The following is a 24,497-nucleotide window of genomic DNA, read 5'->3' as shown; positions in this document are numbered from 1 at the left end:
TGCATTAACCACTGAGCCACGATGGGAACTCCTATTTATTTATTTTTGGCTGCATTCAAGGCATGTGGAAGTTCCTGGGCCAGGGATTGAACCCATGTCACAGCAGCAAGACACTGCAGTGACAATGCAGGATCCTTATCTCGCTGCACCACAAGGGAGCTCTAGAGCATGGCTCTTTTTAATAGAAGCAGTGAGGCCTTTCCGCTGTAGTAATACATGCTTTCTTTTATCAGTCATGGATCACAGGAAGCAGGAGCTAAGCGCATTGGGCATCTTGTGATTATTTCAAAGGATGAGAGTTCATGATTCCTGAAGGGCCGTAGGGCCAAGAGTCAGAAGGACTAGGCGCAGTGGTTTTGGCTGGGGGACCTGGAGAGTTTCTGTCACCTTCGCTTTAGTCTTAGTGATGCCATTAGTGTGTCTGCCTAGCGCAGAGGCGGGAGGATGCTAAGCACAGTGAAAGGAGTGGCGCGCTAGCCAGACAGCGCAGACCTGCCCTGGCATTTACTCGCCAGTAAAGTGAGCTCACTGAGTACCGAAGTGCAGAAGGGATTCCCCAGGTGAGAATGATCCTTTCTAGCAGGATGTCAGCCACAGCAAAGGCAGACGCTTGTCTAGAAGGGAAGGCTCAGTCCAGTGAGTAAATATGACAAACCACAGCTGGAACATATTTATATCCATAAGATAAGGGCTGGATAAAAGCCAATTCACCCACCCTTGCATGGTCCATTGGGCAGGTTAACATGTCCAGGAACAGGATGCACAGGTTTCCCGGAGTGTCTTTCGGGCAGGTGTGTTAGAAAGCACTCAGCGAGGGAAGTGCTTTCTGCAGCTTCTTGGTTTGTCATTTCCCCACCAGTATTGATGCATAAAAGTTACCCTTTCTTGGTGGACCAGTGATTTCGGGGCATGTATAGTGGTTAGAAATGGGAACTTTTAAAAGTCAATGGTAGGAGCAGGTGATTATTTGGTCCAAACCAGAGCTGTTTTGTTGGTGGTTTGTTTGTTTTGGTCAAACCAGCAGTTGTTGAATTTTCAATCTTGTTTTTTTTTGTTTTTTTTGTTTTTTTCACTTTCTGAAGCAAATTCTTTGCTTCTGTAGTCAGTTTTTCTAAGCTTTCATTTGGGGAAACCTCCCTTTGGAACAGGACAGAGGTTTGGGGGCTGTTGGCTCCTTTTTTTGCTGAATCGTCAGCAGAGTGGTTTCCCTCAGTCTCCAAGGAGTCAAATTTAGAAGGTCCTGGAACCTTAATAATAGCCAAAGCAGCAGGCAAGCTTATGAAATCCACTAGTTCCTGAACATAAAGGCTGTTCGTTTCACCGGAGGCGAGGAAAGCACTTTGCTTCCAGAGCATCTCAGAGGCATGGGCTACTCTGAAAGCAAACCTGCTCCCGGTGTAGAGGCTGGCAGCCTGGCCCTGCAGCTAAAGTACGGGCTCAGGTAAGCGTGTGTAATTGGCCTCTTGGGCCAAAGTGGCCAAAGGCAAGGTCGCCACTTGGGTTGCATCAAAAGGTGTCACTGCATATCCAGTGCAGTATTTGCCATTGTCACATTTTAAATAAGATCCGGCCGTAAACCAAGAGATGTCAGCGTTACTCAGACAAGTTTCTTGTAGGTGGTGGTGTGGAGTATGGTGTTCCGAGGGTGAGTCATCTGTGTTAAAACAGGGGGTGAGCATATCAGGGTTCAGGTTATTACAGCGGAGTTACCGGAGGAGTGGTTAGTAAGAGAATTCCCTCAGAGGCCAGATGGCTGGCATCTCTGTGATGCTGTGTGGTGAGAATTTACAAGGCCTTCCCCGCGTTTACAAGGTTCATACCTGCGTGAGTATGAACATGGTCAAAGGAGATCCTTCAACTGTTTCTTCAGTGGTTGTAACCAGAAGGGCAGTGTCAGGGTTGGGGGAGCGGGTGGCATCGGGCTGCAGGGCGTGGTCGTCGGTTGTAGTACCCTCTGGGCCAGTGGTGATCCCTGTGCTTTTGAGGGGGTCCCCAGGTGCATTCCCTTCTCTCTCACCCAGAGGAACAGTGGGACTTGATGACTGGGATGCCCCAGGGCAGGCGTGTTCATTCAACTTTCTTGTAAGGCTTTAAAGCCTCTGTCATCCTCTGCTCCCCCATAGAGTCGGTTGGGATGGTTATTTTTTAGTAAGACATTCAGGGATGAGGCCGTAAGAGAAGCATTTGGAGTCCAGTTTCCATAGCAGCCAGCCAGCCTAAGAAAAATCTCTTGGCTTTTTTGTTTTGTTTTGTTTTTGTTTGTTTTTTTGTTTTTTTTTTTTGCTTTTTTTAGGGCCACACCCATGGCATATAGAGATTCTCAAGCTCAGGGTTGAATCAGAGCTGCAGCTGCCAGCCTACATCACAGCCACAGCAACACCAGATCCGAGCTGTGTCTGCCACCTACACCACAGCTCACGGCAATGCCGGATCCTTAACCCACTGAGCAGGGCCAGGGATCGAACCCTCAACCTCATGGGTTCTAGTGGATTCATTTCCGCTGCACCACGACAGGACCTCCTGAGAACAGTCTCTTAGCTGTCACTTAGTTTTGGTTTTGAGAGGCGCCGGAGCCACGAACCTGGTCTGGGTCCAGTGGCAGCCCTTGTTCTGATATCAAGTGACCCAAGTACTGAACCGAGGTTTGGACAAACTGCGGTTTGTCTTGGCCACTTTCTGTCCTTTAGGGCTAAAGAGCCTTGGTAAATGGATGCTGTCTTCCAGGGAGGTGGCCTGGGAGGGAAAACAAAGACGTAAGTCACCTACGTCCTGCAACAATGTAGAACTGTGCAACCTACATCCTCCAGATCCGCCTTCCGACTCCCGGAAAGTAGGGACTTGGAGTAAAGCCCTGAGGCATTGCTATCCAGGTAAATTGCTTTTCCTCCCAAGTGAAAGCAAAAAGAAACTGGCTGGCCCAGTCACTAGAATACAGAAGGAGGCACTCTGTCAATCAGCCACGGTAAAGGATGTGCTTCCTGGCCTCACCCAGTGGGTCGGGTATCCAGCATTGCCATGAGCTGTGGTGTAGGTCGCCCAGGAGGCTCAGATCCTGCATTGCTATGGCTGTGGTGGAGGCTGGCAGCTGTAGCTCTGATTCAACCCCTATCCTGGGAACTTCCCTATGCCGTGGGTGTGGTCTTTAAAAAAAAAAAAAAAGGATTTGCTTCAAGCTGGGGTGGATACCAGTAACATCTGAGGGCTTGGTATAACTCGCTACCTAGGCCGGATGTGGTAGTTACCACTCGGAGGTCCCGGCTGGATCTCCATTTGCAGCCATCGGATTTCTTTACAGGTAACAGGGATGTTACAGAGACAAGTGCAACAGACAGCAAGGCTGGGGCCCTCTGGTCCTCCGTTATGGGTTCCGTGCCCTAGTGGGCCTCTTTTTTTATAGGGCCCGGGCTAATTTGGGGAAGAGGCTTTCAGGGATCTCTTTGGATTTTGCCAGGACGTGTGTTGTGGAGTCTGCCTGTATTTGTTGCAGACTTTGCCCACAGGGAGGGTGGCGACCAATCTACAGGGATGAGTGACGGTGTTCGAGTTACTTTTGCTCACAGAACAGATAAAGAGGTTGTCGGGGAACTCAGCTGACCCAGGTGACTATTTTGGTTGTTGCTGTCACTCCTTTTATCAGAATCTGGAACCATTTCCCCCTTTTGGGAGTAAGAAAGGCCAGCATGGTATTTTTTCTAGGAAATCTCGGCCCCACCAATGAACAGGAGCAGAGGGACTGGAAGAGAAGGGCGGACATCCCCTCAGCAGCCCAGACACAGAGGAGTGGGTGCAGAGACAAGGCTTGTGGCGACTCTGCTGCCTGAGCTGCTGTGTGCGCCCAGGCAGGGTGTCGATGGCCGTGGTGTTGAGCCCCGAGGGCCTGGCGCTGGGGTCTCCATGGACAAGTGCAGAGTCTGCAGTGCGTTCCCAACCTGGAGAAGGGGTTTCCCCCAGCTGACTAAGGGGAAGGACTGGGACAAACCCCTGTGGTTCCCAAGAGCCTTGTCGTGGGGGATTTTGGTTAGTGAGAAGACTGAAAGGCATCCGGAGCGCCTAAGCTTGTAATAGTCCTTTTTCCAGTGTCCTGGCCTCGTGCAGTAATGGCAGAGACCAGGAGGATTTTGCTTTTGTTTAGGGGGGTCCCCATTTGTTGTAGTTGAAAATTTATGTCTATTTCCATTTGCACACACACTTATTTTCATTCTCCCTATGGTTTCTGAAGTAAGTACTTTGATTATCCTGTTTTGCAGCTGCTGACACCAGGATCAGAGAGGTCAAGTGACTTGCCCAAGGTCACACAGAGGCAGACCCAGCATTCACCATTAGGCCCGTCTGACCTCAAAGCATTTTTTTTTTTTTTTAATAGCTCCACCTGTGGCATATGGAAGTTTCCAGGCTAGGAGTTGAATCGGAGCTGCAACTGCCAGCCTATGCCACAGCCACAGCGACGCCAGATCTGAGCTGCATCTGAGCAAGGCCAGGAATCTACCATATCCTCACAGAGACAGTGTCAGGTCCTTGAACTGCTGAGCCACAACAGGAACTCAAAGCAAACATTTTTAATGGCACAAGGAACTGAAGTGAACAGTGCACTGCCTGCTCGATATCTAAATGCACCGAGAAGTAACTTTGAAAGAGTTTTGAGTGAGTGAAATGACAGTCAAGTATGATTCCGGCTATTAAGTGTGGAACCCTGTGATTTTCCCCTTGTACTCAGGATATTTTGGGCGTGTGTCATCTGCAATTAATTACCTTCCTGAGTTGCTGGAGCTTTTTGGGCTGTTTCCCTGGCTCTGGATATGAAGTGTGGGGGCCAGTGTGCCGTTCTGGGGGAATTTACCAGGTGGCTAATGAGATGGGGTTGATAAAAGAAATGGGGACATGATGGGAGCAGGGGAGTGAGCACTAAAAATCAAACAAGCTTTTTACGGCTCCCCCACTCCCTCCAGCTGGCAGACGAGATGCCGCACAGCCCAAGGCGGAGAACAGTTGAAGAGAAATGCAGACTTCCTGGAACTTGCATTCTCTGGCAGCCCTGGCCCTGCGTTTTTAGTGAATTTGGCTGGAAAGAAAGGAGAAGTAGTCAGATATCTTGTGCCGAAGAGACCCCTGTTTTCGGAACGACCTTAGAGAAGGCTCATTGCTCTTGTCCGGGTCCTCGTTCTGATCAGGATCTGGCAGGAGAGCACAGGGCAGTGCATGGTTCTTGGGCTCGAGTATGGCCCAGAAGTGTCCTGGAGGCTGGTTATTATAATGCCCATGCCGGGCCCACCCCAGGGTGTGTAGCTGCTGAGCTCTGCAGCAGGGCCTGGGCATCTGCTTTCTACTTTCAGCTCTCTCTCTCTCTCTTTTTTTTTTTGCTTTTTAGGGCCATACCCACGGCATATGGAAGTCCCTAAGCTAGGGGTCAAATGGGAGCTGTAGCCACTGGCCTACACCACAGCAACGTCCTATCTGAGCTGCATCTGTGACCTACACCACAGCTCATGGCAGTGCTGGACCCTTAACTCACTGAGTGAGGCCAGGAATCAAACCTGCGTCCTCATGGATGCTAGTCAGATTCCATTGAGCCATGACAGGAACTCCCCCCCCCACCCCCGCCTTTTTTTTAAACCATAGAATGTTAGTGTGTGTTTCCTACAAACAAAACCTTTTCCTTCGTAATTGCGACACCCATCGATATCAGAAAACCCACAGCCACCGTTTCTACCATGGAGTCCTCACCTCCCGTGAGTTCTCTCTGGTTGTCCCAGTAGCACCCATTCTGGCAAAACAGTTGGGCCCAGACGGACCCGTGGCATGTCCTCGTTAGAGTTCTTCCTTCTAGAAAGGTTTCTCTCTTTCCTTGCCTTTCGTGACCTTGACATCTCGGAAGGTTACAGGCCAGCTTATTTAGCAGACGGTTCCTCAGTTTGCTGTGTTTGCTATTTGCTCAGGATGCGAGTCAGTCTCTGCGTCTGGGCTATTAATATCACGGAGGTGTTGCGTGTTCTCGGAGCGCGCTGGCAGGTGGTGCCCGGCCTCGCTTTGTTCCTGCGCTCACGTTAACGTTGATCCCCTGATTGAGGTCATGCTCCCCATCCCCCCTCAGTGTGAAGCTGCTCTTGATCCCTTTGTCATCAGGAAGAATTTGCAGGACGGTAGTTGGAGCCTGTGTCAACATCTCATTGTATGTTAAACTTACTGTTTATTCACTTTGGGATTCCTGGGTTCCTCTTCCATTCATAACCCATTCCCATCACTGTCTTGATGTTCACATGGCCTCAGATTTATCCTCCACAAACCCTTCTGAAGTAGCTTCCAGGTCCTTCTGAAATGTGACCCTGTGGGTTTATACCCACCCCTTGCATTCCAGTCCGTCCGCACCGTGCTGAGTTCTGGCTTTCTCACTCGACGTCTTTTTGCTGCCTTCTCTGACAGCAGGAAGCTGGGCTCCATGGAGTTCCTGTTGTGGCTCACTGGGTTAAGAACCCAACTGGTATCCTTGGGGCTGTGGGTTCGATCCCTGGCTTCCCTCACTGGGTCAAGGATTGAGTGTAGGTCACAGACGTGGCTCGGATCCGGTGTTGCCGTGGCTGTGGTGTAGGCTGGCGGCAGCAGCTCAGATTTGACTCCTAGCCTGGGAATTTCCCTCTGCTGAGAGTGTGGCCCTAAAAAAAAAGACCAAAGGAAAAAAAAGAAGAAGAAGAATCTGGGCTCTTGATGTCCGTGGTGTATCAAAGTATTTGACCACACTTCCTGTTTCTAACTGGTCTCCAGTGACCTTCACTCAACAGTTGAAAAAGGGAAGAGTGGAAGAGACCTGCTCTCCGAATAAGCTCTTCCAGCTGATTCCACTGTAGGGGAACCTCCATCCTCTGACCACATTGCAAGAAACCTGGTCTAGGGCTCGAGGGAGTGGACTTTGGAGTTGCTCAGATGCCAGTCCCAACTCCCTCCTGGGTGATCTTGGCCAGTCACCAGCCCTGCTGAGCCTCTATTTCCTGTTTGGTCAAGTGCACACTTCATGGTTACGAGGCCGAAACGAGGTAAAAGTGATCTGGCTGCTCTCCTCGAGGTCTTGTCCTCCAGCTGGGGGGGATGAGCACAGGCTGAGGTTTTAAAGTGTTAGACTCGAGAGCGGATCTTGTCCGCTACGGTGGGGGCAGAGAGGGTGTGGTCCCAAACCCTGAGTGCTGGAGGCCGGCTAGGGGAGAGAAGAGGCCTCGAGGAGACGCTTTGCAACATTTGTGGATGTTACCAGGAGCTGACGCAGCCAGGAGAGTTAGGTGAGCCGTAGCAGGTGCTCGGCTGGTGTGGGTGCCAAGGAGGAGCTGATGGCCAGAGTGGGGGTGAGTTCTGGGTTAGCCCACCACCGGAACTACAGAGCTGCTTTGGTGAGCCTGGGCAGCTGCAGGAGGAGGGGGAGGGTGTTTGGGAGGGGCCAGTCGCCTGTGTGGAAGCTGGGGCAGGCTCCCCACCATGGCCTGGGGGCGGCGCTCCGAACAGCATCCTTCACCTCTTAGTTCTGCTCTGATCCCTCACTGCCTGGATGCTGGCGGGGGTGCCTGGGTTTTATTGCTCCAAACCCCGCCCCCCCCTTTTTTTTTTGGCTGTGCCCACACTGAAGTTCCAGGGCTAGGGATTGAACCCATTGCCATGGTAGTGACAGTGCCCAGATCTAGAACCTGCTGAGCCACCTGAGGACTCCAGCTGCAAACTTCTTTTAACTGGTACTTGTTTCACCCAGGCAGTATAGAGGAGCGGCCAGGTTCTGGAGTCTGCCTGCCTGGCTCTGCCCTTGACTGCTGGGAGAATTACTGAGTCTCCCTGTAGGTATCTGTGTAGGTGGCTGAACACCTGCCTGACCCCCCCCCCCGCCCCTCCTCCCACTCAGTGCTGAGCAGGTATTAGCTTCTCATCTTTGTCATGGTGGCGACTGCAGAGGACATGAAGGCAGAAGTGTCCTGTGGAAGGCAGTGCCCAGATGCTCATGCTCACTTTAACTGTGGCCATGAGAAGAATAAGCCCTGAAAAAGTTGGGGGGTGGCTGGAGTTGGGGGGTCTGAGGACACTCACAGGAATGCACAGTTTTGGGAACACGGCTTTTCTGCTTTGTGTGTTAATTTTTTTTTCTTTTTTTTTCATGTTTGTGTCTTTATTGTGGTTGTATGTTTGCAATACGAGGAAAAAAATCAGAGAGAAAAACATGAGGTTCTGTTTTATGACAAAGCAAATTCCATGCCGCTAATCAAACTACTCTGGACTTTAACAGAGGAAGGACTTTGTCGCAGTCTCTAAATGATATATTAATTTCTGATGCTACTTGCCAGTCTACAAAGGGGATCTATCTTGTTAGGTTTCTAATTTTATATAAACACACATATCATGACCAACAAAACGAAACAAAAACCAGTACTACAAATTCAAATATTTCATCTCAGTCTTGTTTTGTTTTTGTCTTTTTAGGCCTGCACCCACAGCACATGGAGGTTCCCAGTGCTTTGTGTGTTATTTTGCAGGGAGCTTGAGGGAGGCCATAAACCCCACAGAGCTGGGGCATTTATGCCTCTTCTTCCTGACTTGTTGGCGCAGCTTGGGACCGTCATTTTGGGGATACCTTGCTCTCTTAGCCACATTCTTCTAGTGATCACATGTCGTTATGGTTAGTGCCTACTTGTTACCCACCAGACCACTGTCTGAGGTACCCTCATGCCAGGGTCTGGCTGGGGAAGGCAGAATTCCCGTGGGAGCAGGAGCGGCAGAGCGAGCGGTTTGCTGTGTTGTGTGGATGCTTGCGAATCACCAGATGCACTTAACAGGTTCATCGGTTTTGTTTTGAGTAATTAGCCTTCGAGTGGGGCTGGCTGGGGCTGCCAGTTGTGTATTCTGACATTGGGGCAGGCATGATTGCTTCGACTTATAGACACTAATTACCGCAGTCACTGGAGCGGTGAGAGAGGTACTTGCCACCTCCTTGATGATTTGTTTCCTGATGCTTCTAAAGAAGACTGCAGGGTGGCCCACAGACGCATTCGGGGTGGGGCTGAGAGCTGGCAAGGCTTGTTAGAATCCTGCAGACCAGATCTGAGTACATCTCTCTGTCTCCACTGTCACCACCCAGTGTTCCGGGTCCTGGCCACCGTCGTCATTTCTTGCCTGATGGGTGATCAGGGCAGCTTCCTTCTTTCTGGTCTGACGCTTGTCCTGTTTCCACCCCACTCTTTGTTTTTTCCGCATAGTCTGCTTAACACCTTTTATTGGCTGCCCTTTGGGCTTAGAATATAATTTACACATTGGGGGTCCCTCAGGGTTCGGCCTCCTTGGCATTTCTGAGTTCCAGGAGCAGGCGAGGCACTGGCCTCAGGGCTCTTCCCTGCCTTGTTCCTCTGCCCAGAACCTCCCTCCTCCAGGCTCCAAGGTGGTCCAGGGTCTGGGAACATCGGCATCCTCAGGGGGCTTGGTGGGAGTGCCATCTCCGGCTCCACTCAGACATGCTGAGTCAGAACCAGCGTTTTTGCATGGTCTCCAGGTGCCTCCCTGCCTTGGGAGGTCCTCTTCCTTTAGGTTTTGCCTCTGTCACCTGTCAAAAGGCCTTCTCAGATGACCCTACCTAAAATAATCCCTACTCAACATCCTTTTCCCCTGCTTTATTTATTTACTTTAAATTTAATAGGCTTTTGGGGAGTAGTTTTAGATTTATAGAATCATGAGCACAAAGTCCAGAGAGTTCCCACATACATCACTGCCCTCCTCCCCAGTTTCCCGTCATTACCATCTTGTGTTGGTGGTGCTACGTTTGCTACAGTGGATGAGCAAGAAGATCCATTATTATTAACCACAGTCCTGTTAACCTCAGGGTTCCCTCTTGGGGGCGCACAGTCCATGGATTTGGACAGATGGGTGTCCTGTGTCCCTTATTATAGTATCTCACAGACTAAATTCACTAAGTCTTCTGTGCTCTGCCTGCTAAACCCTTCTCCTAACCCCTGGCAGCCACTGATCTCCTTACTGTCTCCATAGTTTTGCCTTTCACAGAGTATCAAGTAGGTGGAATCACGGTTGGTCTCCCTTTCACATTGGCCTCTTTCACTTAGCAGTGTGCATTCCAGTTTCCTCTGTGTCTTTTCATAACTTGGCAGCTCATTTCTTTTCATCACTGAATAATATTCCATTGTCTGGATGGACCACAGTGTGTTTATCCTTTCACCTGTCAGAGGACGTCTTGATTGCTTCCAGGTTTTGACAGTTAATGAATAAAACTGCTCAATAGCAGGTGCAAGGATTTGTGAGGATATATGTTCTCAGCTCCTTTTGGTAAATACCCAGGAGCATGATTTCTGGATCATATGGTAAGAGTCTTCCAAAGCAGCTGTACCTTTTTTTTTTTTTTTCTATCCTTTTCTTTTTTCTTTTTTTTTTTTTGGCTGTACCCACAGCATATAGAAATCGAAAGGCCAGGGATCGAACCCGTGCTGCAGCAGCACCCCAAGCCACTGCAGGGACAGTTCAAGATCCTTAATCTGCTGCACCACGTGGGAATTCCGTGGCTGTACTATTTTGCATCCCCACTAACAATGAGCGTTCCTGTTGCTCCATGGCCTCGCCAGCCTTTAGAGCTGTCGGTCTTTTGGGTTTTACCTGATGAACAGGCCTGGGGTTAGCTTTTAGAGTCCTCCCTGTTAACGGAAGGTTTGACCACCTTCCCTTTGTGAATGCCACTTCCATGGGTGTAGAAATCCTTGTTTCCCTTCCCATTGCTGTTGTCTGAATAATACCTGGTACATCATAGGTTCGGGTACTGAATAAATTAAATGCTTTCTGCCACAGTCCTGTGAGGTCTTCAGAATTCTTCCCTTGCTTCGGTGAGTAGATGGAGCTGTGGAGAGGGTTTGGCCTGTACACTTTTGGCTGGAATGAAAATTGTCACCGAACCTGTCTTTGTGCCTGATGCCCAGGGAGGCCAAACAGTACTGAAATGTCAGCGTTGGGAGCAGAGAAAGGTTTATTGCAGGGCCATGCAAGGAGCCGGGCGGTGCGTGCGCCCAAAGCCCCCAGCTCCCTGAAGGCTTTTCAGCAAAGCCCTTTAAAGGTCGGCCGAGGGAGGGGTGTGGTTAGGTGTCACCGATTTCTTGGTGTGGATCCTTTGTTCTTGTAGCTGTCCACTTAGGTCAGGTCACACAAGTCACAATGTTGCTGTACATTTCTAACAAAACAGATGTTACTCTCTATTCTGCAACTTTTTATTTAAAAATTTAATACTCTCAAGAGGCTTAAGAAGAGGCTAGCCTGTCTATTTCAGGCGATAGGCAGCATCCTTTTGCAAAAGGTGCAGAGGACAAAGGTTAAAGTTAAAGGAAAGGAGCAGATCTCATGCAGAGTCAGACTTTCCTCCCCTGTTGCAGAATCACTCAGATGGCGGGACTGTCACGTTGACAGAGGAGGGACTCCATGGTCAGAGAACCCAGGTGCCTTCGGCCGGTTCTTTGTCCTCTTTGCCCTTCTTCCCTCTCTTTGCCTTGGCTTGAAATTGAAGATCGGGGTACCTCAGAGAATAGCTGTAAGGATTAAAAGAATTAATGTGTGTCAAGGCGTGTTAGTTCTCCGCTCTGTAACAGATGAGCCCCGCATTTAGCAGATTAAAACAATACATTTACTATCTCATCGTTTTTGTGGGTCTAGAGTCTGGACACGACCAGCTGGTGCCTCTGGTTCAAGGTCTTTCCTGAGGTCGTAGTCAGGACGTTGGGTAGAGCTGTGGTTATTTCAAGGCTCTGCTGGACCTGGAAGATCTAAGTTCACTCAGTTGGCCTCATCTCCCACCATGTACGTGGCCCTCTTGCATCCAGACCGGGTGTCCTCAAGGCAGGGCAGCTGGTGATCAGGGAGAGGGAGGGAGGGAGGGAGAACGGGGAGAGCGAGCGAGCATTGTGCAGCCCTGAAATGACCCCCCAAAGGTAAAAAAAAGATAATAAAGTAGATGACTCTAGAATGGAACATAAGCTGGCCTTGGATTCCGAAGTTAAGTCAGCATCTTGGGAAGGAAGCTTGAGGCTTGCATTGACTCTGTCAGTTTATCACTGCACGGAGCTCGCACCGCAGTGCAGCAGCCTGCAGACCTCTGCGGGGGAGGCCGGAGCAAGCCAGGCTTGTCTGGCCTCGTTGTGTGCCGGTGTCCTGACATGATGCTTGGTTACTTCTCACTGAGTCTTTGGAGGCTCCTGTCAAGCCCGTTTTGAATTGCCATCTCCTTTGCTCAAAGCTGCGTTCGAAGCTGTACCGCAGCTGACAGTAACATTTCCTGAATCATCTTTTCATCATTCTTGAGGATATTAATCATGGAGACAGAAAGTAGAATGGTGGTTGCTGAGGGCTCGGGGTGGGAAGGGAGGGTGATTGCTTAATGGGAACAGAGTTTGTTTGGCAAGATGAGACAAGTTCTAGAGATGGATGGTGGTGACGGTTGCACCTGAAGGTACTTAACTGTGTACTTAAAAGTGGTTAAGATGGTAAATTTTGTTACTTTATCAGAATTAAAAAAAAAAAAAAAAAGCGAGCAAGGAGGGGGGAAGAAAGTCTGCCCTGTCAAGTGGTAACTGTGTTGGTGTCGTTGTTTCCCCCAGCCAACCCCCAGCTGGCATATGCCCATGGCTGTATGGTGTCTTCTCCAGGTGCCTATGTTATGAACACTGGTAAGCAGGAGGTGCCTCCCCGACTGTCTGCTAGGCAGGCACGGTGATGAATGTGGCCCACCTTCTCCCCTCTCACTTACTCTTTTTTATTAACTAAAAAATTTATTTTGGCTGTGACGTGGCATGTTCCCAGGCCAGGTATCGAACCCACGCCATAGTGGTAACCAGAGTCAGAGCAGTGACCATGCCAGATCTTTAACTGCTAGGCTAGCTGGGAACTCCTATTAACTCATTTTTTTTTGGTTTTAATGTCCATACAGTAAAATTCACTTTTTAAAGATGTACAGTTGCATGATTTTAAGACAGGCATAGATTAATCCCACTACCAAAGTCAGGGTAAGGAACAGTTGTATTACCTCCAAAAAGTCTCTCCTGCCTCCTCTTTGTGGCCAGACTCTTTGCCCGGACTCTCCCATTCCCTGGGGTCTCTCTCTTGTCTACCAGTGATCTGTCCTCCTCTCCTGCAGTTTTGCCTTTTCTAGAATGTCATATACATGAAATCATACAGTGTCTGGCCTTTGGGGACTGGTTTCTCTCGTTTAGAATGATGCTTTTTTGAGATTCATCCAAGTGGGTGCATCCGTCAATACTATGTTACGTTTTATGTATGAACAGTATCCCTTTTAATGGGTGGACCATGGTTCAAGCATTTACTCACTGGAAGGGCATTTGAGTTGTTTCCAGTTTTTTAGTGATTATGAGCAATGCTGCTGTAAACACTCACGTAGAGATTTTTGCCTGAATGTTCATTCTCTAAGAAAAATCATCTGAAGTGGGTTTCTGGGTCCTATGACCAGTGTCTGTTCAACTTTGTAAAAAGCTGCTCTGCTGTTTTCCGGAGTCACCAGCAGTGTTAGGGTTCCAGTCGCTCCAGATTCCCTCTGGCACTTAATATTGTCATTAAACAATTTTAAAGCTGTTTTAATAGGCTTGTGTGCCATTTCGCTGATTGTGATTTGTATTTCTCTGACTGATGATGACCAGCATCTTTTCATGTGCGTATTTACTGTCTGGCCATCTTCTTTAATGAATTATCTGTTCACATCTTTGGCTCTTTGCCCTTTTATATTGGTTAGGTTTGTCTTTGGCTTTGTTTTGAGAGTTCTTTATTTATTTGGAGTACATATCCTGTTAACTGATTTGAAAGTGTTTTCTCCCAGCCTCTAGCTTGTCTTCTCTGTTCTTCACACTGTCTTTCACAGAGGAAACCCAGTTAAACATCTTTTTTTTTTTTTTTTTTAATGGCTCATGCTTTTGGTGTTAAATCTAAGAATTCCTTGCTTAACCCCAGGTTAGGCATAAAGACATTCTCAAGCTTTAAAATTTCATGCTTTACACTGCTCTCTCATGCAGTTGGAGTTAATATTTCCATAAGGTGCAAAGTATTAGTTGAAGTTGGTTTTTTTTTTTTTTGCATATGGGTGTCAAGCCTTCCGTTGAAAAGGCCATCCTTTTCCCTGAATTGCCTTTGGACTTTGGTCAAAAATTAGTTGTTTATATTTGTGTGAGTTTATTTCTGGACCTTTTATTGGCCTGTGCCTGTCATTTGCCGACACTGTATTCCTTGATTGCCATTTCTTCATAGAAAGTCTTGAAATTGAGTAGTGTGAGTCCTTCAAATTTTACTTCTATTTCAAAAGATTTTGGCTCCTATAGTTTCTTTGCCTTTCCTATGAATTTCAGAATCAGCTAGTGTGTATGTGTAAAATACTCTACCGGGATTTTTATTGGACTTGTGTTCAATCTATAGATCAGTTTGTTAATTGACTTCTTAACTGTTTGGAGTCTTACAGTCTGTGAACCTGATACATTAATGTAGTTGTGTTTTCACTTCTTGTCAGTCTTTTTAGTTTTTCCACATCCTGATCATGCATGTGTTTTGCTGGATTTACATCTGTGTATTGCATCTTTTGGAACTATAATGAATGATTTTTTTAATAATATTGTATTCTAATTGTTGATTGCTAACATATAGAAACTTAATTCATTTCTATATTTGACATTGAAAAAGTCACTTATCCTAGGAGTTTTTGTAGATTCTTTAGATTTTGTAGGTGGAAAAGCATGTCATCTGCCAGTGGGGACCGTTCTAGTTATTCTTTTCCAATCTGCATACCTTTAAAAAAAACACAAAACATTTGTGCTGTATAGAACATAAGCGATATCGACGGAAAAGAAACAAAACTCATAGTCATGGAGAACAGACGTGTGGTCGCTAAGGGGGAGGGGAGGGAGTGCCTTGGACGGGGAGTTTGGGGTTCGTAGATGCAAACTATTCCATCTGGAGTGGATGAGCAGTGAGATCCTGCTCTGCAGCACAGGGAACTATGTATAATCACTTGTGATGACACATGATGGAGGATAATGTGAAAAAAAGAATGTATATAAATATATAACTGGGTCACTTTGCTGTACAGCAGAAATTGATAGAACATTATAAATCAACTATAATAAAAAAATTTAACACTCCCCCCACCCATTTCACCTCCAGTACTGCACTAAATAGGATGGTGAGAGACTTCCTAGCTTGTTCTTGGTCCTGTGGGGAAACCATGCCGTCTTTCACCACCGAGTGTGTTGTTAGCAGTAGGCTTGCTCTTGTTTGTAGGGCTGACCTCACCCTTCCTACATTGTTTTTTCGAGTGTGCTTGTAAAGTGTGTTGATGGCATATTAAATTTTTTTTCTCCTAATTTCATCATTCAAAAGGAAGCCCTGTTGACACCATGGTGTATGTATTACTAATGCAAATATATGCCAGTAAATATACGTGAGGGATTATGGTAAATATACTTCCTTTGTATTCTGCCGCATTCGCATCATGATGTATTACAAATGTTTATCCACAGTAATAAACATGCATATTCATCACAACTTCGACAGCTTCCCAGGGTCCTGTTACAGGTGGATAAACCACAGTTGATGCATTACCCCCGTGTCAGGTAATTTGCAGTCAGTTTCTTTCTGATAACATTCTCAGTGTCCTCCTGTGAATGTTTCGAAACTTCTGCCCTTTCTTCTTTCCTGAGCATCGTATCTTAGAAGTGGAGTTGTTGGGTCAGAAGGCCGTACAGTGTTTGATGCTGTCGATTTGTATCTGGGAAAAGCTGACCTCGGACCAGCCGCTGACCGTTGTGAGATGTCTGTCGCTGGGCAGCAGGGGCTTGAGCGTGTCCCACGAGGGCACGTCCTCAACCTCAGACCAGAGCTGGCAGCCTAGGAGGATCCCCTGCATGAACCCGCACAGCAGTCGCACTGCCCAGGAGCCTCTGCAGGCCCAGGCTCGTCAGTCCTCATTTCCCAGGGGCCTCTTTCAAGGCTTTGGTTTCAGCTTTGTTCATTTAATTCCTGAAATTGATAAGAACCAGTGGGAGTCTTTGGTGGTAAAGGACATGGGTTTGAATCCCAGGTCTGTGAATGGTGTTTGTCTGGGCCTCGGCTTTCCCATCAAAATGGGCACAGTAAACTCATGTCGGGGGGCATTGTTAGGATCCCCTGAGACCACATGAGGTGGCAGAGAGACGTGTTTGAGAGTGAATCGTGCCCCCTCATCTCTGTGAATTTTTTGTTGCGAGCCCAGTTCCTTCATCTGTACTGTGAGAGTAATAAAAGGTGGAAACAGTAACCCCTCTCGCAGAGTCACTGTGCAGATGGAACAAGACACCGTGGACTCTCAGAGCCCCACCCAGAGGCACCTACTCTTGTGTGCTGGGTAGAACCACTTCGTTCCTATGACACGTGTCCACGTGTCGGGAGCTTTTGAACGAGGTGCAGGGTTTACCTGGAGGAGGTCTTGGCACTGGGCTCCTTCTTACTTCTTCCCTCGTGCGGAGGGCGTTCGAGGAGCTCTGAACACCTCAGATGCCCAGCTCTGCCTCAGTCCCGGGGGCAGCACTTTGCTTTTCCACTCGAGTCTGCTCCCCACTCCGAGCGGGCCCCGCTCAGTGTGAAAACGCAGCACGTCGCAGGCTGTCCGATGGGACAGGTAATCGGCGGTCCGTGTGTACACACCAAAGGCTCCAGGGAGCCCTGGGGAGGAGGAGAAGGGAGGAACCCTGCCTCAGGTTGTTCAGCTCCATCTTCTCCTAAACATTTAACTCTAACTATCCCCACACACACCCGGAGCCCGTATCATCCCCAGGAATGCAGTTTGGGAAGGACACTTCAAGAAAATGTCTTCTCCTCCTGTCCTGATTTGGCCAAGTCTGTGCTGAGCCCCACTTCATGGCCTTTGCCGCGTCTCTGCATCACTCCTGTTAATTGTTCCTTAATGTTTGTCTTCTGATGTACCCACTTCCGAAAGCCTTTACATTTCTTTCCAGAGGATTCTTTACATCACTGCCATCAATAGAAAATCAGTTTTTAGCAAACATACCAGAAGAAACGCCCAGGTGTTAACACGAAAAGGTTAGCGAGCGCCTCACATGATCTCAGGGCTGTACCACCCTTGGGAGGTTCTGCTGTAGTTCCCTCTCTGGGTTTTTTCTCCCTTCGTTGAACCTGCAAGGAAGTCGGATCCCACCATCCTTCAGCGTGGAAGGAAGTGGGTGGTTGCTAAACACGTGGTGGGGAGGGGGGTCTCTGCAAGTCTGTCTCCCTCTCAGGGTTGGGTTCCCACTGCGGTTGCTCAAGGCTGTCTGACTGAAGCCCTCCCCTGCTGCTCCTCGCCCTTGTAGGGTGACCGCTGAAGGCGCCCCCACCCCAACTACCTCCTCATTTGAGGCAGATGTAAAAGTTGCAGTTGAAAGACTTAATCCTTGGGGGGAAGACCAGCTCTTGACAGGCCACCAGCTGGTTCTGAGGGTGAGCTGCATGCCAGCTGCAGTTTGTGCTGGCTTGAGGCCCCTGTTGGGATGGGCCTCAGCCGTCATCTCCACCTCTTCCACACACTCGGAGGGTTTCAGAGGTCTTTCATAGTTAGAATGCACTCAGTTAATGGATCCATCCATTGTCTCATGAGATGGGAAATAAAATGACGTTCTTACTTGCTAATCGGGAATGATCCATTCTTTATGGCTCCTCTTCCTACAAATTAAAGTTCTGTTGGCTGGTTGTAAGTTAGTTGTTCAGAGCCTGGGAATTATTTTCTTGGGCCATCGACGTGTTAGGCTTTTAAGAAATACCTTTTGGTGGGGCACGAACCCTCCAGCTGGCCACATCTCCCGCCCCAGGCCCTCTTGGCTTGTGCCTGCTTTGCGTTATTCATGGGCCCGGTCTGTCTGACTGCTGTGGTCATTTGAGTTGGTATCCTTTCTTCAGGATGTTATGAGCAGCAGTTAAACACTGGGCAGATGGAAGTTCCGCTGGAGTTCTGGATTTGCATGGGACTGCGGCGATGGAAGTGTAACTGTTGGGGAGGCCAGGCCGAGGGTGTATAAGACCTCTCAGTCATGTCTCTGCAGCTTTCTGGATCTGCAGTTACTTCACAATTAGAAATGAAAACAAAAAGTGCCTCCTCCTGCCTGGGGTCAGGAGCCAGGTGCCTCTCTGGAGTGGTCCGCGTGCCCTCCATGTGTTTGAGTTTCGTGCAGGAGCAGTTTGGCTGAACTGAAAGTACTCCTTTCCCAGCAAAGGCAAACACACTCATCAGCGTCACATTGGCCGGGTGACCTGATGGTTCCCAAAGCTGTCTAGTGTGGTGTGGTCGCCACGCTCTTTCATCATTTGTATCAGAAGTTTTGGTCTTTATCTATTAGGTCTGATGCTTAGTCTTAAGATGCTGTTAAACTGGAAGAAAAGAAGCCTCTTGAACACTTAGCTCTGGCTGCGAGTTGAAGATGAACGAGGCTGCCAAGGCTGGGCCTGGACAGTGTTAGCAAAGGAGCTGAGACCTAGCAGCCAGACGCCGGCCAGACTCACCTGTCGGTCCGCCTGGATGAACCCGTCTCTTCCGCCTCCTGGTTGGCGTCCTGCACAGACTCTTATTCAATTCGGCCACATAGAAATGCTCGTCTCTCGCCTCCTCCCCTTGTTTTAAGCTGACGTGCCTGGGATTCAGGTGTGGGGATCCGGGGTGGGCTCTGATGAATGACACGATCCAGCTGTGGGAATCCAAGACCCCGCCCGCCCCCGCCCCCCCGCTGTATGAGTGTGTCCACTGGGGAGAAGTTTCCCTTCCACAAACCTTTTCAAGACGTGTTAGTCACTTCGCTTCAGACCAGCTCTTGACAGGCCACCAGTGTGTCCCCCAGTGCCGCTGCCTATAGAAACATGCGTGACAGGCTGAATAGGAGGAGGGCGACGATTAAGGGGCTCCTTCCTGTTTTCCTCTCACAGAGGCGAAGGTGGACGTCTCCGGCGACACCTAAGTTTATGGGAGCGTCTGCCCATGGGACTGGTGCTCTTTCTGCCAAACCACAGCACCGAAAAGCAAAATGCAGACAAAGTGCTGTCTCCGGGGGCTGAGGTCTAGTCTGACATGTTGCAAACAGACAGGTGGAGTCAGTGGTGGGCAGTCCGCAGTTTTTCCACTGAGCAAACACGTGGCATATTCGTACCACGAAATGGCACTTCCACCCATAAATGGATGGAGCCAGAAGCTTACTGTGGTGCATTGTGACATGAGACAAGCCAGCTGCAGAAAATAGGATATAATAGGATCTGGTTTCATAAAGCAGACTCTGTGCGAGGGTATCGGGCTGGTGGGGACCGTATGAGCATGGAGGGGGCGTGACACGTACACACTGGGGTTTTAACGTTGGTTCCCATGGGGTAGGGCTGAGGGGACAGTAAGCAAAGGAAAAAGGCTGCAAACAAAACAGGTTAAAGGAATGTGAAGGGTGTTTCGCCAGTGAATAATTGTATTTAGGTGTGTGCGTGCACGTGCCTGGAGGGTGATAAGAGGATGGATACAAAATGTGAGTGGGGTTTACTTCAAGGTGTTGAGTTTTCAGTGGGTTTCTTATTTTCTTTTTAACTCAAAGAATTTTTAGACATTTATAGTTGTACAACAATCCTCACAACCCAATTTTATAACATTTCCAGCCCAAACTCCCAGCCCATTCCCCCCACCCGCCAGCCAGTTTCCCTTGGAAACCATAAGTTTTTCGAAGTCTGTGAGTCAGTATCTGTTCTGCAAAGAAGTTCATTGTGTCCTCTTTTTAGATTCTGCATGTTAGTGATAGCATATGCCGTTGGTGTCACTGACTAACCACACTTAGCCTGATAATTTTGTCTTTTTTTTTTTTTTTTTTTTGCCATTTCTTGGGCCACTCCCGTGGCATATGGAGTTTCCCAGGCTAGGGGTCTAATCAGAGCTCTAGCCACTGGCCTACACCAGAGCCACAGCAATGCGGTATCTGAGCTGTGTCTGCGACCTCAGCCCACGGCAACGCCAGATCCTTAACCCACTGAGCGAAGCCAGGAATCGAACCCGCAACCTCATGGTTCCTAGTAGGATTCGTTAACCACTGAGCCATGACGGGAACTCCAGCATGATAATTTTGAAGTCCATTCATGTTGCTGCAAATGCCATTATTTCTTTCCTTTTAATGGCTGAATAGTCCATTGTGTGTATGTGCCACATCTTCTTTATCCAGTCCTCTGTCGACGGGCATTTAGGTTGCTTCCATGTCTTGGCTGTTGTATACAGTGATGCAGTGAACATTGGGGTACATGGATCTTTTTGAGTCCTGGTTTTCTCTGGATGCATGCCCAGGAGTGGGTTACATTCCTTCTTAAATGTGTTCTGATTGAGTATTTTGTAATGAGTATTTTATTTTTTATAATCATAAAAGACACCTTTTTTCCTTTTGTCTTTGGAGGCCACCCCCATGGCATATGGAAGTTCCCAGGCCAGGGTCAAATTGGAGTTGCAGCTGCCGGCTTACACCACAGCCACAGCAACAGGGGATCAGAGCCATGTCTGTGACCCTGATATGTCACATAATATGTTCCTGACATATTATTAATAAACGTGTTTCCCAGGATGAAGAAGGGACGGATGAATGCACACGTGCTTGAGTCAGTGAGGTCACGTGGATACAGTCTGAGCTGCGTGATAAATACTTAAGAGGTGATGCGGAAAAACATGGTTCTACTGTACAGCGCAGGAAGTTATGTTCAGATTCCTAGATTAACTGTAATAAAAAGAATATAAAAAATCATGTATGCGTGTATATAACCGAGTCACTTTGCTGTATAGAAGAAATTGACACAGCGTTGTCAATCAACTAAACAATTTAAAAAAAAATCTGTCAAATGTAGGCCATGCAGGGTGGAAAAAGAAGACGGAGGTTTTCTCTCCTGATCCTCTTCCTCAGTGTGTGTGCCCGGGGAGTGAATTTACCGGTTCCGTATTACCTGCTGTCTTCCATGGGGGTGGGTATGGACCTGGTCAGCAGCTTCACCTCTTTATGCCTCTGTTTCCTCATCTGTAAAACAGCTGTGGTGGTAATATGGATCTTGGAAGGATTCAATGAGATACATAACGGCTTTCCGTGATGCCTGGCAATAATCGGTGAATGTTCCGCATGTGTAGTGGGTAATAATAAGAGCATGGAGAATTCCCCCAGTCAGCAGTGCTTCGTATGTGCTTCTCTAAATGGAGAGGATGATACAGAGCACCTGATGCAGAACTGGCACCTGACAGATTGTTAGATTCAGATAACCTGAGGACAACTCATGTCGTTGGCATCCTAAATTTGCGGGCTCTGGAACCAGTTAGCGTGTATTTCCGTCATGAATGAACAGTTCTCTGGAGCCTTTGCAAACGTGCCCTTGCTAACACGGTCTTTTCCCATGATGGTCTGTAAAACAGAGAACATAGTAACATTTATGGGATGCACATTGTGTATTTTTCTTTACACAGATGGTCCTCCTGCCTTGGGTCTGAACCGCCCATTTTAAAATACATGTTTCTAACATTCTTGTACCTACAGAGAAAACGAAGTGCTCAAAGTCCAGCTGAAGAAGTATGTCGGAGCTGTCCAGATGCTGAAAAGAGAAGGTCACGCGGCGGAAGGTAGGAGCCGCCTGAGCCGGTGGGGAGGGGGCCGAGCTCCGGCGTCTTCATCGCCTCCTTGGCCAGGCAGCAGACACGCCGCGCGCGATGAGTGCGCGGGCTGACGAATTAGAAAAGCAGTGCTGGGTAGGGTTCCAGAAAAGGAATCAGATGGAAAACCCTTCTGCGTATTCTTGCTAAATGCCTAACATTGTAAGACTTACTGCCTGTGGCTTACTAGATTATTAGCAATAGTCGTTGTCCATTTGTTAGGGAAACGTGTTAGTTGTATCCATTACTTAGGAAATTTTGCCTCTAGAGTCTTGAGGCTTTTCAAGGTAGTGAACCTGCAGCATGACAAAGTCATGTCAGGCCAGGGGTGAAAGCCACAGAATAATAACGTGGCGGAGAATCAGACCAGCACCAACCCCAGCTCTGGTTAAATTGCTTCATCGCTCTGTACCTCCATCATCACATCTGTAACATGGGGTTCATTGGCAGTGTCTACCTCACAGGCCAGTCCACGTTGGCATCTCAGCCCAGTGCCTGCCATAGAGTACTGGGTACATTTTAGCCATTATTAATGTTCTTAATCAGAACACAAGGAGATAGAAGAGTGACCACTGACCGACATCTCGCTCAGTGAGGTGGTGCCCTGTGCTTCCTCCCTGGGCAGTCGGGCTGCTCTTGAACTGTCATGACGCCACTGACATGTTTCTCAATCAGCCTGAAGAGGGGCTATTTAACTTGGGCTGAAATGTCCCGCAGCCTTCAGCTGACTGACCATTATAAGATTTATTGAAAAAAAACAAGCTCTCAGGGAGTGGACATCTTAGCAAAGAGGCAGATGCTCCACGCTCACAGGTCTTGGGAGTCAGCCAGACCCGGATTTGAATTCGGGCGCAACATCTGTAACGTGACCTCTTGGAGTCATTTGACCCTATGGAAGAGGAAGTCACAGCAGCGTCACAAGGTTGTTGTGGGGCTTTACTGAATCCATGTGTAGCCTCTAGCGTGGCGCCCGGTGCCCAGTGTGTGCTCGGTAAATGGTAGTTATTTTTCCGTGTCCTGGAGGGAGGCGAGATTGGCGTCACGATGTGGCTTGCCGAGTGATGTCATCAAGGCTTGAGTTTTCTTTGGAGCTTTTGTGTTTACCACAGTCTCCACTTGACCAGGCTCAGCATGTGCATTTTCTTTTCACCTTTTTCTCTTTTGGATAATGTATCTCACTGCACTCACAGCTGGTCTGTCAGGGTTCCCAGCCTGGGGGTTCGCATTGCAGAATGAATCCTGGCTTCCTCTCTGGGCTCGCCAGCCACCTCTCGTAGATGCTGCTCCTATGGCCCGGGATCCACCTTGTCGTGTGGGCTCACGTCTTCCGTGGCCTCCCCGTTGTCTCCGCAGCTGTGGCTTTCCTAGTCTTTCGTTCTGTTCACTGCATGTTTTGGATGAACATTCTTTGTTCAGCCCTTTACCCTTTTGGAGCAAGTTCACATCTGTTCGACTGAGTTCCCCTCTGATGAGTAGGTATTTTCCCTGTTTGAAAGACTTCATTCCCGGAGGCTCAGGAAAGCTTAAGGGGCTCGTCCGCGTATCTGGGGTGGAGATGAGTGCAGGTCGTTCTCCTGCACATCCCCGGTTCTTCGCCTTAGGAGGTCCTTCCTGAGCGCGCAGAGCCTTCGCTGGGGGACCTGTTAAATGTGCCTCTGTTGGGCAGAGAGTGCCTCCCCTCAGCTGCTGTGTCTGTGGATCTGGGCTGAGGCTCTAGATTTGTGTGTATAGATATGTGACTGTCATGCAGGTGACCCGTGGGCCACGCCACCGCCTTGTGAGAAATCTACACTCTCCCCACCCTGGCCTTTGCTTTGGTGCCATAAGAAAATTGAATGTGGGATGAGGGGAGGGGAAGCACCACTGGGCTTGCATTTGATTGAAAAACTGCAACCCTGTGAAATAACGTTTCTGAGTAGGAGCATTTTTGGAGTGACTCCCCCCATAATGGGTCCACGGAACCTACAACGTGCAGACCGATTTCTCACAGGGGCTCAAGTCCCTTTTCCGAATCCCCAGCCTGAGTGCTCTGGGCCAGTGCTGGCCTGTGCCAGCCCCTCAGCAGCACAGAGCAGGGAAAACACAGCAGGTTCTGCTGCCCCGTGCGGCCCCTGCCTCTCCGTTTCTCACCAGGCGGGCCTTTGGGACCTTCTCTGCCTGGTGTCCTCTGTTGCAATTTAAGTCCTGCAGTCTCTCTGCTCCACGTACCTAGTGCTCGGAAGCACCAGCTACTGGCCAGACGCCAGCAAGCAGCCTCATTAAAAGGCGCACTTTCAAAAATGGCACTCTGGCCGTTCCAGAACTTTTATTTCATCTTTAAGTGATCTCATCTATTACTCAAAGAAATCAGGACCCACTCCTCAACCCCAGCCCCTTGCTGGCTCCAGTTGTTGGAAACTATGGAGTATGTGCCCTGGCCAGGTCAGGGTGCCATGGGGTGCCCTTGGCAGTTGGTAGTTTGGGCTGTCTTGGGCAGGCTTGGGTGCCTTGGGGTTTCTGGGGAGTTGGAGGAGTGGGGGCAGGGTGAGGTTGGGAAGGGAGAATCCTTTTGATCACAATTCCTTGGCTCCTGATGTTAACGTGAGCACGGGGAGGTGTGCTAGCTTCCCAAACTCTAGGTGGGAATTCCACATGCATTTTCCACAATACAAGCTTTTTAGTTTGAAGGAAGATTTTTGCATCTTTTGGACAACAAATTGTATATGAAACTGAGCCCATCAGTAGGGAAAGTGGCTTCAGCCCCATGTGCCTTCAGGGTTGAAGAGTTTGTTGGGGCTCTGTTGGGATCCTCACTTCATTGCTGTGGGATATACCTTCAGGATTAGGAAAAAAAATCCAC

General features: G+C 48.7%; 1 protein-coding gene across 5 annotated transcripts in view; it reads left to right on the top strand.

Moving 5' to 3' along the window:
- Positions 1-24,497, top strand: part of SNX29 (sorting nexin 29) — a 551,544-nt gene that overhangs the window by 184,100 nt on the left and 342,947 nt on the right. For all 5 annotated transcript variants that reach the window (XR_007134934.1, XM_047780471.1, XM_047780470.1 and 2 more), the window contains one exon: positions 21,546-21,628. Coding sequence is in view for 4 of the 5 variants with exons in the window: in XM_047780471.1 (XP_047636427.1) it covers positions 21,546-21,628 (83 nt within the window). In the remaining variant the exon portion in view is untranslated. The remainder of the gene's footprint in view (positions 1-21,545; positions 21,629-24,497) is intronic.

This window comes from Phacochoerus africanus, chromosome 5 (genome assembly GCF_016906955.1).
Source record: "Phacochoerus africanus isolate WHEZ1 chromosome 5, ROS_Pafr_v1, whole genome shotgun sequence".
Lineage (NCBI taxonomy): Eukaryota > Metazoa > Chordata > Mammalia > Artiodactyla > Suidae > Phacochoerus > Phacochoerus africanus.
Note: the sequence above shows the minus strand (reverse complement) of the source record. Positions and strands in the feature narration are given on the sequence as shown.